The following is a 14,902-nucleotide window of genomic DNA, read 5'->3' on the forward strand; positions in this document are numbered from 1 at the left end:
TCAGGACATAATACAACAGAGGATAGAGTGTGTGAGCCTTTGAGAGATGGGTGAATGAATAAGAGCGATATGGGAGGCGGAGTCAGTGAACCAGTGTGTGTATGTGTGTGTGTGATGAGGTATGAGTGTGGTAGAGAGTGGATGAGGGAGCAGAGCTAAGTTTTTCTATACATTCTTTTTGTCCTGTTGTTGTCATGGTTACAGCCAACAGCAGCAATTACAGTTCTGTTAATAAAGTCAGTAAAGTGGAATAACCCAGATTATGAATATAATAATTCTTCATTCTAACCGTATCGCTGACAGATTAATTAATTTGAAGGAAAGAATATTATATAATGTATTTCCTTTGACATATTATGTACATTAGAAGAAAAAAAAAGATTTTGAACACAATTTTGATAATGTCTTTGGTAATAGTGGCGGATTCAGAAAAAAAAAATGGAAGGGGGGGTTGGAGGCAAGTAGGGGATCAATGGGGTAAAGCAAATCAAAATCAAAATCATCATTTATTAATCAAATCACATAAAACTGTATTGTTTTTTTTTAACCACATATTAATAAAATGAATACAAAATTAATACTTTTGGAACCAAATCAAAGAGTTGGTGTTAATAAGGTTGTGCTCAGTTATGGTAAATTCCATCGCATTCCAATGATATAAAATTAGAACACCATATAGACTCATGTCATAAATTTATCTCCTTGAAATGGAAGCGGGAACAGCAGTAACAGCAGGAGCGGAATCGTTTGTATGTTTGTTAACAAATAGTTGTGTTAACATTAATGAATGCAACCAGTCCAGAAACATACTTTGCGTTCGTTATGCCTGTGTGTTTGCTGAACCATCATAAGCTTGCTAATTGCGCTAAAGGGTGTGCTAAAGTTGCATTCACTAGTTAACCCAGAAACGAGCCCCTGGTTAAATAAAGGTTAAAAATAAAAATTAGAAAAGGACTTTTCTACTTAAAACCTACTTTGTTTTCATAAAACTTCAGAGCTTTCTGAGTAAAATATCTTTGTTATTGCATTTTCAATTCTACAGTGATGAAATATTATCGGATATATTGTATATTGCACTACACTATCACTACAAGAAGTGACAAGTATCTTTAAGGACACTTTATTCTAATTCTGATCCTCTCAGATCCACAGCAGACGGTCTAAGCCTGTGCTGCCATATGGACAGGTACTCTGGGACTTTTTACTCAGGGTGGGCGCATGACAGAAATCCATCAGCCACATTGTAACACATGCTCTCCACCTTCAAGTGGCGTTCTTGAAGGACACTCAACACTCTGGGCTGTTTTTGGTTGCTGTCTGAGGTTATTTTCACAACCCAAATTGAAGGCTGATTTGGACGTTTGGTTGGATTAGTGTGACCTGCTGTATTTCATTGACAAAAGAACCTGAAATCAAGGCTCATTATCCTTCGCAGCCTGACATATTTATACACACCTGCTACCTGATCAGAATAGAAATTCAATTTATTTTGTTCCAATAAGACAGTAAAACTTTCCAAATATAATCTTATTCAGATGAACATAAAGAGATAATTCAGTGTTACTGCAAACCAGACAACAGGGTCATTCATATTAGTTAATGTGATGTGAGTTAATGCCTGCTGATGGTTAGTGTCAGACACACTGGAAAAAATCAAAATCTTACCAAGTGTCTTTTTCTCATTTGTAGTCAAAATATCTTATCACGCTTAAAATAAGACAGAATCACCTAAAGAGTAACTTTTTGATTAATTCAAGCCAAAAAAAAAAAAAAAAAATCTGCCAATGGAACAAGTGAAAATTATCTTGGTAAGGTTTCTTGAAATAAGATTTTCAACATCTGTTATCTAAAAATAAGTTCTTATATCTCACTGAAAAGTCACTCTTTAGGTGATTATGTCTTATTTTAAGTGTGATGAGATATTTTGACTAGAAATGAGGAAAAGACTCTTGGTAAGATTTAGATTTTTTCCAGTGCAGATAGTGCAAGTGCTATTAGTTTAACTTTGATTAATGTTTGCTGACATTATTCTATTTTCTTATCTTGCTAGCCAGTTAATTAGGTAGTTTTGCAAGCCAGGCAGTATTTTTCTTTTTTTAGCAAACCTTCTCATTTTTAACAAGTGGTTCCAGGCACAACAAACCCCGCCCCTCACACATATTGTAGCTTATTTTGGCATTTTCGATCCAGCTGATGTCATCATGTCTATGCATGTGCTGATGTCAGCATATCAACTGGTTCTATTTTTGTGCCACGTTTGAGGTAAATTGAAACAAAATTGATGTTTTTATAGACGTGAAATTTCACTCATTATAAGTAAATGGGAAAAAAAGATTGTACAAATTCATAAAAAAAAGTTTAACTTTGACCTACTGTTCCCAAAATATAATCAGATCTATTCTGGGTCACTGGAAATCTATAAACCCAATTTGGTATGAATTCAACCAACAGCTCTGCTGCTAAAGTGTTAACAAACAAACAAACCAAACCAAAAACAATACCCATGCCTCCCCTACAGGAGGCGGGGTAATAACTTCTTGCTGTTTTTGTTATTTCAGAGAAACTGTTACGGAAATATTATTTGTCACCTTCCAGTTTTCAGAAAGCAAGACAAAAACAACTGATATTTCTTTTTACTTCACAAGTTGTGTGGCCTTCTCAGTTTACACCACCCACTGAACATTTTTTTTTTTTTGGTCAATTTTGATACCTCTATCTTATATCTTTATTGATTCTTCAGTGGCAGGTCATTTGTTTTTGTACTTTCTACAGCAACACCATTTCAAATTTCAGAACTGTGTTTTTCCTTAAGTTTGGGCGCTGTGTTCTTTAGATTCCCTTTACAGTATTCTTGACATCTCTCTGAAGCTGCCTCTTCAGTTTCGATGTCTCTACATCCATGCAGTCAGTCTGATGTCCTTGTATGGGGCTCATGTCAAAAAGAAAATGGGATTTGTAAGAATATAGATGATAATACTTCTGCAGCTTAAAAAACGGATCATGGCTCTGATGCAGACTTTTATGAGGAAAATAAGAAAGTGCTGGTGAATGAGGCCTGGCATCTCTTTTGGAATAAAGGCGAAAAAGCATATTTTGTGAATGCCAACATTTGTACTCTATCTTCACATTTACTAAAAAGATCACAGTTTTTACTTTTGTGAAAATCTGTGAAGTAGATCTACCACTGAAACACATTTTGAGGTTCCATTCTACAGTGTTATTTGTACAGTTCTGACTGCCGTCCTTGGGGCATCACATTTATTTCTTCTCATATAATAATGTTCCCTCATCAAATCCTCTTCAATGCATTCACAGACAGGAACTTGATTGAAAGATGCTGTACGAGGCATTCATTTCTTCACATCCAGGCAGTGAATCTGTGCAGCGCTTGAAGTCTTCAACTCGCCTCAACACACTGCTGCCATAGTTATGGGCTGGGAGGAACTGAAGACTGAAAGCGCCACACAGCGAAGACTTGACAGAGGGTCTGTTTATCTCCGCCGGCCCTGAAAGTTCAGTTAGTCGCTTAATCACCCCACCACCACGACCACAGACACACACACACACACACAAGCCAAATAACTTCACAACGCAACAACCAGACAGAGCAGCGTCGTAACATGTCAGTCATCAAAAGACAGTTAAATGTCTTCCAAGCTGAGAAGTGACAAAGAGAAAGGCAGTCAGAGGGAAAAAAGAAAAATGCAAAACACACTGAGGTAGGAACAGATAAAAACGAGACAGATAAAAAGAATGTGTGAGAGAGGAAGGAAAGGTCACCTATGCGTTGTGTCTCCTCCTGATAGTAACATCACATGCTAATCAAAATCAAAGCTACATTACCTTTAAGAGATTAAAAAGAACTTTCTTCTTCTTCCTCCTGCAGTCACCTTTCTCCTTCTTGTCTTTCAGCTTTCTGTCATTACTTTCTACTTATTCATTCACTCTCATTTTACTACTTTTCTGGGTCCCTGGTTGCCCTCAGCTTCTCTTTTCCTTCCCTCTTTCCGTCACACCTTCCCAAAATTCATCTTCTTTTTTCCTTATATTTTCCCCTTTCATTCCTCCATTTTTTCACATCTGCAAACATTAGTCTTTTTTTTGTTTGTTTTGTTTTTGACACGTATTCCTGAATAAACATAACTAGAAAACATTCCTAGCAGTGGAGAATCAAGGATTATCTGTCCTCTGTGCATGTGTTTACACATATTATATTCATTTACTAATGACTGTGGTAATGATTTATTGATGTCCAAATGTTGCACAGAAGACCTTGAAGTTTCCTCTGATATCATTAAAGAAAATGCCTGACATCAACCAGATTAGTTTTATTTATCCTGCGCTGTGTCCTTGAATGTTAGTGATGTGCATCAGTCACAGGGAGTCGGCATGTTTCTTCTGTGTGAAGGTATAAATGAGGAACCAGCGCACTGAGCATGAAGGCCTATTTGCTCCTACATTAACCTATACTGGGTGCAAATCTCAACGCTTCAATTACTTGACGGGGGTTTTGGCCTCTTTGCTTAAATGAGAGGGACCGGTCTAAGTAATTAGATCTAGTCTTTTGTAAGACAGAGCAGCTGATTCTTGTCTACACAAGTTCTGTTAAAGTACTTTTTTTAATTGGGCACTTATCATAAACATACACAGGAGGTTGGCCAAGGAAAGGTTAACATCTAGATTAGTGGTTCCCAACCTTTTTTGGCTCGTGACCCCATGTTAACATAAATGTCTGGTGACCCCAGACATTCAAAACAGTGACATTTTTTTGCTGAAATTAATTTGTTTTTGATCATGTAATAAGTAAGTACGTAAGTAAATTTTATTAATAGAGCACTTTTCACAGTCACAAATAGTTTGCTATACTGTGTTGCAAATAAACGTTAATTTTAGATGATATTTAGTCTATATAATGTATATTATTATGGACGGAGGCAGAAAAGCCAGGTGTAGATTACTGCAAAAAGTGAGAATTTTATTTTCCTTGGTCAGGATATGTACAGTCAGTCCAGCTTGGATTTACAAGGTTGACAGTTAATACTGAACAAACAAGAACTCAAACTATGAATTATGAAAGAGCTGCAGCATCTGAAACCGACCACAATGAACATTTGACAGATAAACAGTACCACAGTGCTTCAGTTTCAGCTTCACAGTTTGTCAAGTCTTTTATGTAATGTGATTGTCTCTGTCAACTCACCATACACTTTTTATTAGTATTTTTTTCCTTTTATCAATTACTAGAAATTTCAAGCAACCCCATTTGAATTCCAGGTGGCTCCACATGGGTTCCCAACCCCAAGGTTGAAAAACACTGATCTAGATCCAACAATTAATTTAAAATCACCTTTTGAAGACTTACATGTTTTGAAAGTACAGTACTTCTAGGTTCCAGCACAAGTTGTATTTTTTTTTTTAGAAAAATGTTTTTAAAATACTTAGATGGTATTACATACATTCTTAGTCTGCCAGTACAATTCAAAGCATAACTTTAATCCTCTTCTACTGGACCTATATTATACATGTGATAAGTTGTAAGATCAATTTAAAAACCTTTTGCTTCTCCTTTTACAGTGGTTACAAATGTCTATTACACTGAGATAAATATGTGTTCAAATGTATTAAATCAGTTTATTATGGTATTTGACTTTGTAGATATTATATATGTAATGTATATACTAATAAATATACTGAATAAACAATTGAAACTTGTAATTATTCTCCCTTGTCCATCCATTACTGAAACACTGAGAAAAACCCTTACTATTTTATGCCCTTATATACTGAAAAAATACAAACTGTTTGCAAAATAGACACCTTAGAGGACCAACAGTAAAGATTTTACAGTTTTATGAAAATTGGAACCACACTTTAAGGCAGGTTTTATAAAGTAGTCAAAAAGAGATGTTAATTTTCTGAGGGGTTTTTACAATTTTACACACACATCTAAAAGTGCTCATTTTGCCTGCAAAATGAGGTATCATTCATCTTTCTACCATAAATAATTGTGGAAGGGCAAATAAAAATGTGTAAGGCTGTCCATGCGTTACTGCTTGGCCAGCCCCACAGTTTTGATTTTGCCCTTTTGTGTGTTCATTTAAGCTTCATAACTACAGAGGCTAAGACCGGGGATGACTGGAAGATGACTAAATCACACTGCCCTGTGAGGAAATCCAAAGACCTCCACACATGATCTTACAAAAGAATAGATTTTTTAAAGTGGGGTCATATGGGGTATCTAGATGGTGTCTGACATGATCCCCTGGGAGAACTAGCACGACAATGGCACCGGCAAGGCTTTGTGCTGCTTTATCTCCTATGAAAAATCCTCCTTTAAAAAAATCAATATCTCCTTAAGTGTATCCTATATTTAGAATATTTCACCACTTTGCCTTGTTGTAACACTGTCCTTTCCTACAGAGGACTGAAACCTCGAAGTGCTCTTAAAACCACCTCATTCAACCAACAATACCAGTGATTCTGCTGCCGTCACAATCAACCAGCCTTCTTGAGTTAAGTGTATATGGCTTGGTGTGTGAGAAAGTTTGTTAAATCCAGTGTGACTGTCATGGAAGTTTTCTAGCACTCTGGACACAATTTGAAGCAAAAATTCTTGAGTCTTTGCACTGGCTCCCTGTTAAGATGAAGACACGCCAACCTGATGGCAGATCATCGCCAGAAAAGGTAGCCGGACTATCAGTCGGCTCCCGTCGCAGGTGAAAACTGAGGAGAAATCACACAATGCTAACAGTGTTCCCTTCATGGAATGAATGCAGTCCATACACTGACTGGCACTCATTCAGATACGATATGAGCAGTTCATGGCCTATTATAGAAGACAGTAATAGTGTGTAGTACCTTGGCATAGCTGTATTCACATGGAAACTTCTCGTTCACTGATTCACTAGTCAAGGGCTTTCCCTCCACCAATCAGACTGGTCTGACTGAACGACAGGTAGTGGCCAAATACACATGTTGAATCAGCCGAAAAGACTGGCGATGACATTAACAACAGCCAATTGCTCAGAACATACCAACCAGACTCATGTCACCGACCTCGCCAGACTGCCCAACGACGTCCGACCGCCGAAAATCAGGTTGGTGTGCCTTTGCCTTTAAATTTGGAATTGATTTTAAGATTTTATATCGTTTGTTTTTTCAGCTTTGAATGGACTGGCCCCACAGTACATCACAGACCTCATCCAAATTTATACCCCAGCATGCACACTGAGGTCTGAGGGCCAGCTCCAGCTCATGACACCACAGACAAGACTTAAAACCAGGGGGGACAGGGCTGTCTCTGTGGTCGGCCCCAGACTCTGGAATGCCCTGCCCTCCACGTCAGAACAGCCCCCATGGTGGGGTGTTTGAAGTCTCATCTTAAGACCCACTTTTGTTCTCTGGCTTTTAACTTTAATATCTATCTATCTATCTATCTATCTATCTATCTATCTATCTATCTATCTATCTATCTATCTATCTATCTATCTATCTATCTATCTATCTATCTATCTATCTATCTATCTATCTATCTATCTATCTATCTATCTATTTTTTTACATATGTAAAGATATAGTGAGACAACAGATCCCACTTCCAGAGTCCTGCTGATGCCTGGTTCGTACAGAACACTAGGTCATCACCATGAAAGGTCAAATTGTCAGTGGTTGGTTTTACGTTCCACTTATGCATGCATTTATCTTTTCCAGTGAGGTTGTACTTTTACAGTATGTATTGATCACAACAGGTGGTATGTTAAAATGAGAATCTTAACATGCATTGTTGAAATTCCCTTGTCATGACAACCACAGAGGCTGATGGAGGCATCTGTAAAAGACAGAAGACTACTGCTCTTTTCATACTAATTCAGTGGAACTGGAACAAAATAGAACAATGCAACAGGTTAAGATTCTTGATGAAAACGGAACAAAGTCTGGCAGACTCTCATTGACATACAGGTGTGTAGAAACCCCTAGTTATAAACTTAATCAGTTAGTTAATTACATAATTTCATAAGTCTACATCAACATCAAAGTGACCAGTAAAAAGCTCCAAATAACTTGTGTTAAGTGACTCTTGGGGTAATACACTGTTGTCCATGAAGTTGGAATAAAGTATTTTCACCGTTTATTATGAGATGATTGTGACAAAGTGATGTATTCTTGATAGATAAAGCGTAAATGGGATTTAGTAAGTAAGAATTTCACCTGGTCAAAGGTGATTACTGATGTGCATACATAGAATAAAAAGAAGAATATGATTTAAAAACTAAAAAATATTCCAACTTTCTGGGCAACAATGATTGTACTGATTAGATTAGATTAGTTTATGTTAGATTAGTTTATTATATTATATTATATTACTTTAGATTAGATTCAATTCAATTAGGTAGAACTTTATAGACCCCCCAAGAAATATTCCCTTTGTTAGAGCCAGTGTTTGTTTAGTCTTGTTTTAGTCAAACGGATATTAAATCCGGGCCATATTTAAACATATAAGTGACAGTAGTGCACTTTAATGGATACCACTACGCTACAAAGTCTGTTCTGAGCTACTGCTGACATGGCAGAGCAACATAGTCTCACTCTTCACAGTATATATATAGACTCTTTTGACCTGTTTACCTTGACACCAGACATTTAAAAACAACTTTTAAAAAGAAGAACTTAATTTAAAAAAAATTCAATAATTTTACAGTGGTGCCATTTTTGTGGTTTTTGATCTAAAATTTTGAGAACTTGCTTGCAGAGTGAAAACAGAGATCTAGTGATTGAATCAGTGTCCTAGCCCCAAGTAGTGATGCAGTAGGACAAATGCGAAAGAACCATTGTATGTAAATATAAATGAGCTGCCTTAAATGAGCTGATGGAAACAATTATATAATAACAAAAGAAAACAAGCAAATAATGAACAGTTTCTACAACTAACACACTACTGAACCCAGGAATCAAACCGTGTTACAGCGACAACACAGTGGAGAGAGACCTGTTGAGCTACAAAACACAGCAAAACCTAAAACATCTACATTTTAAAACATCTAAATCGATACAGATTCTCGCTCTTACTGCAGGCAGTTGTCTCAGTGTCTTTGTCAGTCTATACTCCTTTTTTTTTTTTTTTTTACATGACTTAACAGCAAAACACCTTACACAAATCCCTGCAGGTTAAAACTGATTGACTGAATACGATGAAAAACCGACTTCAAGAAATGTGCAAGCCCAGCAACATTAACAATACATCCTATTAAAGTGTGTCTGTGAGGGTTGTGAGCGGTAGTCGGAAAATCAAAATGTATATGAAATGACAGTTTGTACTCTGTGTTGACGATATATTCATTCAGTACATCCAACATGGAACAAGCCATCTACTGTAATAAAGTGGTGATGGAAATAAGTGCCTCATAAACCCCCCTTGGTAGTTCAGTTTGATGTGTCCTTTTTAAAGTCTATATGATACAAACTACAGCTACAGCTCTGATCCTCTTATCTATACAAACTTCTGAAACTCGCTGAGTCCAACACTTTCCACAATGCCTGTGTAAGATAAATGTACAAGGTAATATTTAGACTAAATGACAGACTCTGTCATCTCATTCCAATTTATTTACCTACTCACGTACACGACACGAGAGGGAAACATCATACAAGGGGAAAGAAACGGAAACTGAAATGCTCAAGTCGTAGTGTGACAGTTAAAGGTCCGCAGAGTTGGAATGAGATTGAGAGCTCCATAAAAGAGTCTGCATCCTAGTCCATATTTAACCCTTAGGGCCCTGTGACTGAATCACATGACATATTCATCATAGCGTTGGAAGTCGGTCACGTAGACTACTGCAATAATTGCATTTGAAAGTGTGGACTTGAAACACTCTCCCACTTTTTATTTGATGTTGATAGAGCAAATACAACCAGAGATATGACGGTTTGAACTCGGAGTAAACAAACATGAATAAAAGTATGAAAATGAGGTGGGGGGGTGTTGTATTTCTGACCATATCCATGTCATTTTGGTCCTTTTTCAAAACGGAAAAAACTGGCTGAATCTGCAGAACCTAATCCACAGACTGCATTAGCATTACAGGTAAGGGTGAGAATGACCCCCCCCTGAAATGGATGTGGAACCCGGGAGGACCGGGTGGGTTAGCGAAAATGCCTAAAGATATGCTTTTATGTCAAATATTTGTTTATAGTTTTAATTTATTACAATTCTGATTTTATATACCTAATATTTGGAACCAATATTCACTTTAAAGTCTTTAAAAAGGTTCGTTAAACATCTTTATGCTATTTATGCAATAAATCATATACATTTTTCAAATCAGATTTTATATTTTTTATATGTTTTTTGGTCTTTTGTGTTGACATAATAGGTTAAAGTGAAAAAATAGTAGGCAGATGTGATAGATGAAGTTGTGCTGGAAAAAAAGATACCAAACATGGGTATAATAAACATTTCTTTATATAGTATATAAAGGCAAAATCAAAAGTACTCAAAAATGGCCAAAATAGGCTCAGACCCCTAAGGGTTTAAAAGCAATTAAAACAAAAACTGCTTTTGAAATATGTTTAATTTAAGCCCGTGTCATTGAATTTTTGCCTCAGGTGCCTGATGTGCTGATGTGTTGATACTGTCTAAAGTCTATACTCTCTGTATTCATGGAATTACCTTAGGTTGTTTTAGAGCATTGGTTAGGTTTTAGTTTAGGAAGAAATAGGGATTGTTTTCATAATCAATTGTACTGTTTGCTTAATGTCTTGGGCCCCTGTTATTAGCTATGGATAGCTTCTGGGGTTACCCTTTTTACTAAATCATATCTTGCTGTAAAATATGAATACAAGTTGCATATATATTTTATATGATTTGTAAAAAAAAAAAAAAAAAAAAAAGTGAACTGAACTGAGCTTAAGATTCACTGGAACACAGTTTGTCTAATTTAGTTAGAACTGTGCAATATGATACAATAATTAGATGACATGTCCCTCTGTAATGAGCAAAATGTGCAATGAAAAATGATGGAGTACTTTGACTTTCAGCTGTTGGTTCATGTCCTTCTGAGACCCATCAATGTATTTTTGTCCTCTGTAGGAGACAAAAGTTTGACAGTTTAACTTAAAAAAATGCTGTCCATTGCAAAAGGACATTCCATTAAAAAAAATACATAAATAAATAAAAACAGCTTTAAAAATGTATCTGAAAAAACTGTTGTATTATGGAGTTTCTAATCAAGACAATTGTTTAATGTAAAAAAGTTAAAATTTTCACTTTCCTGGGTCTCAGGAGGATATTATTGATGAGATCTTGGAGAAACCACATGAGCAGTAGGAACACATGTTACCCTAGAAGAGGAACTCAGCATAAAGACAAGAGTGACAGCATAAAGAAATACCACAACAGAGAATATCACACCTGTTTGTTCATGAATATGTAGATAAAAGGGTTGACGACCGTGGAGAACTTGGCGAGCAGCGAGGGCGTGATGCTCGCTTCTGGAGTAATAAGGTCATGAGGGCCGAAGGTGGCGAGCAGGGCCGCGACCCCGTACGGCAGCCAGCAGACCAGATAGCAGATCACCATGGTGACGACCATCACCAGCACCCGTTGCTCTCTGCGACGTGGCACCACCGAACTCACACTGCTGACCTGAGAAAGACAAAACACACTTTACTGATCCCTAAACCGACACAGAATGAAGTTAATCAGGAGGAAGAAGAAACAATGTTGGAGCTTGTTTGAACTCTTGAACTCATGTCCCACAGTTCAGTCATAATGAGCACTTCATTATGGTTTTTACACCAGCTGGGCTCCATGCAAGTTCCAGTTCCCAAACCTAAATTTGAACAAGACTGTTACAGAAAAAGCTGGTTCAGAATCTGAAAAGTTGGTTCTCAGATGGAACCAAAAATCCTCCTCGCAAACCATGGCATCATCAGTGGTTGTGTCATATTCTAGATTGTGGGAAATAATTTTCATGATCTGCTCAGACCATGGATGTCACACCATACAGCCTAATCTGACCTCAAACAGGCCAGACCAGTAAAATAACAGCATAATAACCTCTAACAGGGTGCTTGCTCTTTATCCAAATGAAAATTCCAGACCTTTACCAGACTTTTTTGAAACTGCAATGTTTTTCCCCAAGACTTTGACTTTATGTACTTTTATACTTGTGTCCCCACTTCTTTGGTTGAAATTGTACCGGTCGTGTGTAGTCGAAAAGTTCATTTTACTAAAAAGTATGAATGAATGAATGCAGAATTTGCAGTAAATTATGTTTTACTCACAGAAACATTTTCAAAACCTATGAAAAGTGCATGAATATCACACAAACAAGTTTCACTAGAATCATTCCAGTACTGACCGGTCAGTGAAATTATATCAAGTTTTTTATATGTTTCCCCATGCATTTCTTATCTTACAAGATTGTGTGCCTTTGAACATACTCTATCATACTCTAAAACAGTGTTTGAAACTGCTACAAAATTTTCTTGTGTTAAACTTAAGTACAGTATGAAAATGTTTACCTTTATAAACTAGGGCTGCACGATTTTGGCAAAAAAAAAAAAAAAAATCCCGATTTTTTTCCTCTAAAAACTCGATTTTCGATTTTGATTTTTGGGTAAAACTACAAAAGACAGCAGAAGTCAGCATGTCGTTTTCGTGAGCAGCCCACAATGCAAGGCACTGCTCTGACCTCAAATCTGTGATTGTATCACGTGATGAACCCACAGAAGTTTATTTTTTCTTAATTAAATCTTTATTGAATGAAGTAGAGTATACAAACAATGTATACAACAAGAAAATAACATAAGTTTGCCAGGGGGAATACACTATAATACAATGTCCAAATCAGAGCAAATACTTATGTTTTTTATACCTTTTTTATACCTGCCTTTTTGTTTCCAGATTTATCTAACAGCTTTAAATAAAGTTCAACATCTTTCAAAAAATAAATAATATTTGGTTTTGTGTTACAGAACTTACATTTGTGAATGAAAAAATTAGCAAGTAAGAGGACTAAATTAATTATTATATATATGTTTTTTTTTTTGTTTTTGTTTTAAATTTATTTATGTATTTATTTTTCCTGGGTATCTGGGCCCACAGAAGTGATACCAGTGTAAGTCAGTGACAGGCATCAGTCGTGCGTGCGTGGACCACGTTAATATGAGTGATCCACATGCGGTTCTATTTAAACTGGGGGATCTGTGCGTGGAATAGACCGACCCAGGACACGCTGGAGGGATTCTATCTGTGGAGCTGGTGCATGTGTGTGGGCACAGGGCTGTGTGGGCTCCTCTGCTGAGGCTGATGACCCCGAGACCCGGACCCGGATCGGAAGAAGACAGTACGGTACGGATCCGTGACAACGGAAGATGAGTGATCCGCATGCAGTTCTATTTCAGTTGCGGGATCCGTGCGTGAAGCCACGACTTACAGTGCTGTAAGTACTGCGGGTTCATTAACAGATTTAAAGTCCAGTCATTACACGGACTTCTGTGACAAACCGCTGTCACTGATAGGAGGAGGAGCCTACGGGAGCCCGCAAGCGCGCGGCCCGCAGGCACGAGAGAGATGAAATCGATTTTACGATTTCCCTTTTTTAAAAATCGTCCTAATTAAAAAATCCGATTTCGATTTAAAATTGATTAATCGTGCAACCCTATTGTAAACTATTTCACAAAAAATGTGAATAACCTGAACATTCATGAACAACCTGTAATTTCTTAAGAACATTAAGTGCAATTTTAACAATATTATACATCATCTTATTTATACATGTGCATTAAAACTTACAGATCACAGTGAATCTATAAAGGCACACAACATTTAGTAACAGGCATCTGGACCTCAAAAATCTATATTATAAAAGCTAAATGGCTTCTGTGTGTGTGTGCGTGTGTGTGTGTCCGGGGATTCACATAATATCCATTAAGAGCTGACTTCTGCACTTTGGCATACTTATACATTTTTGGTCAAGGAAGAGACAAGCGAAAAAAGCAAACTGATAGGACCAGTATTTTGAGAGATATTAGTAATTTTGGAATACAATAGCCTTACAATCACACTGCTATGGCCAGAATACTTTGGCGGTGACTGCTGGACAAATGTGGTACAGCATGCATGAATACACAACAGCATAAAAACCACCACATTTAAAACCTGTGGATCCCCATGGGTCAACACACTAGTATAGCATGTAACTTTATAACCAAAACAACTTGTCAAGACTCAATGACACCCTTGACTGACAAAGTCTTTAGTGTAATTTTTGCACTTTGCAAATTCATTCTGTGAACTGGATTGAACCCTTTGCGTGGCTGGCTTTGTCCCGCAGGCTGTATGTTTGACAACCCTGACTCAAACAGATCTTTCTCTGTATGTATAGTTACAGAAATTACATGATATCTATATGACTTTAGTTAGACAGAATGTTCATTGTGTGTCCTCAGAGAAGTACTAAGGCTTCCACCATGTATTAATCTCTTATCATTTAAACAAAATAACCATTGATAAGTGTGAAATTTCCCTACGGTAGGATACATAAAGTCTTATCTTATCTTATTGCACCATTGCTAGAGATATGAGCCAAAGTAATCCTTTTCCGAAGAAGGGAGACAGATCTACCAGACAGACCTTCCATTGTTTTATCACAGAGTGAGCCCTGAAAAAAGGCTGTTCTTTCAGTTTGGATTTATTGATCATTGCTGTATGATTCACAACTCTATTCTCCATCTTACAAGAATGAATCACCTGTAATAATTCAGATCCTGGTTTCGAGTGATATTATATTAACAAGTGGGAGGAAGAGGAAGACACTGGACATCCTCCCGCTTTGGTTCAGCTTTTAAAACTGATGTGAACGTGGGCTGGTTTGTCAGAAAGCTCTGAGGTTTTGATTGGT

The 14,902-nt window shown here is 37.0% G+C and overlaps 1 protein-coding gene across 1 annotated transcript in view; it reads right to left on the minus strand.

Moving 5' to 3' along the window:
- Positions 1–14,902, minus strand: part of tmtopsb (teleost multiple tissue opsin b) — a 71,649-nt gene that overhangs the window by 11,723 nt on the left and 45,024 nt on the right. The window contains exon 3 of the mRNA XM_030123876.1: positions 11,407–11,640. Coding sequence (XP_029979736.1) covers positions 11,407–11,640 — 234 coding nt within the window. The remainder of the gene's footprint in view (positions 1–11,406; positions 11,641–14,902) is intronic.

This window comes from Sphaeramia orbicularis, chromosome 20 (assembly GCF_902148855.1).
Source record: "Sphaeramia orbicularis chromosome 20, fSphaOr1.1, whole genome shotgun sequence".
NCBI classification, from domain to species: domain Eukaryota; kingdom Metazoa; phylum Chordata; class Actinopteri; order Kurtiformes; family Apogonidae; genus Sphaeramia; species Sphaeramia orbicularis.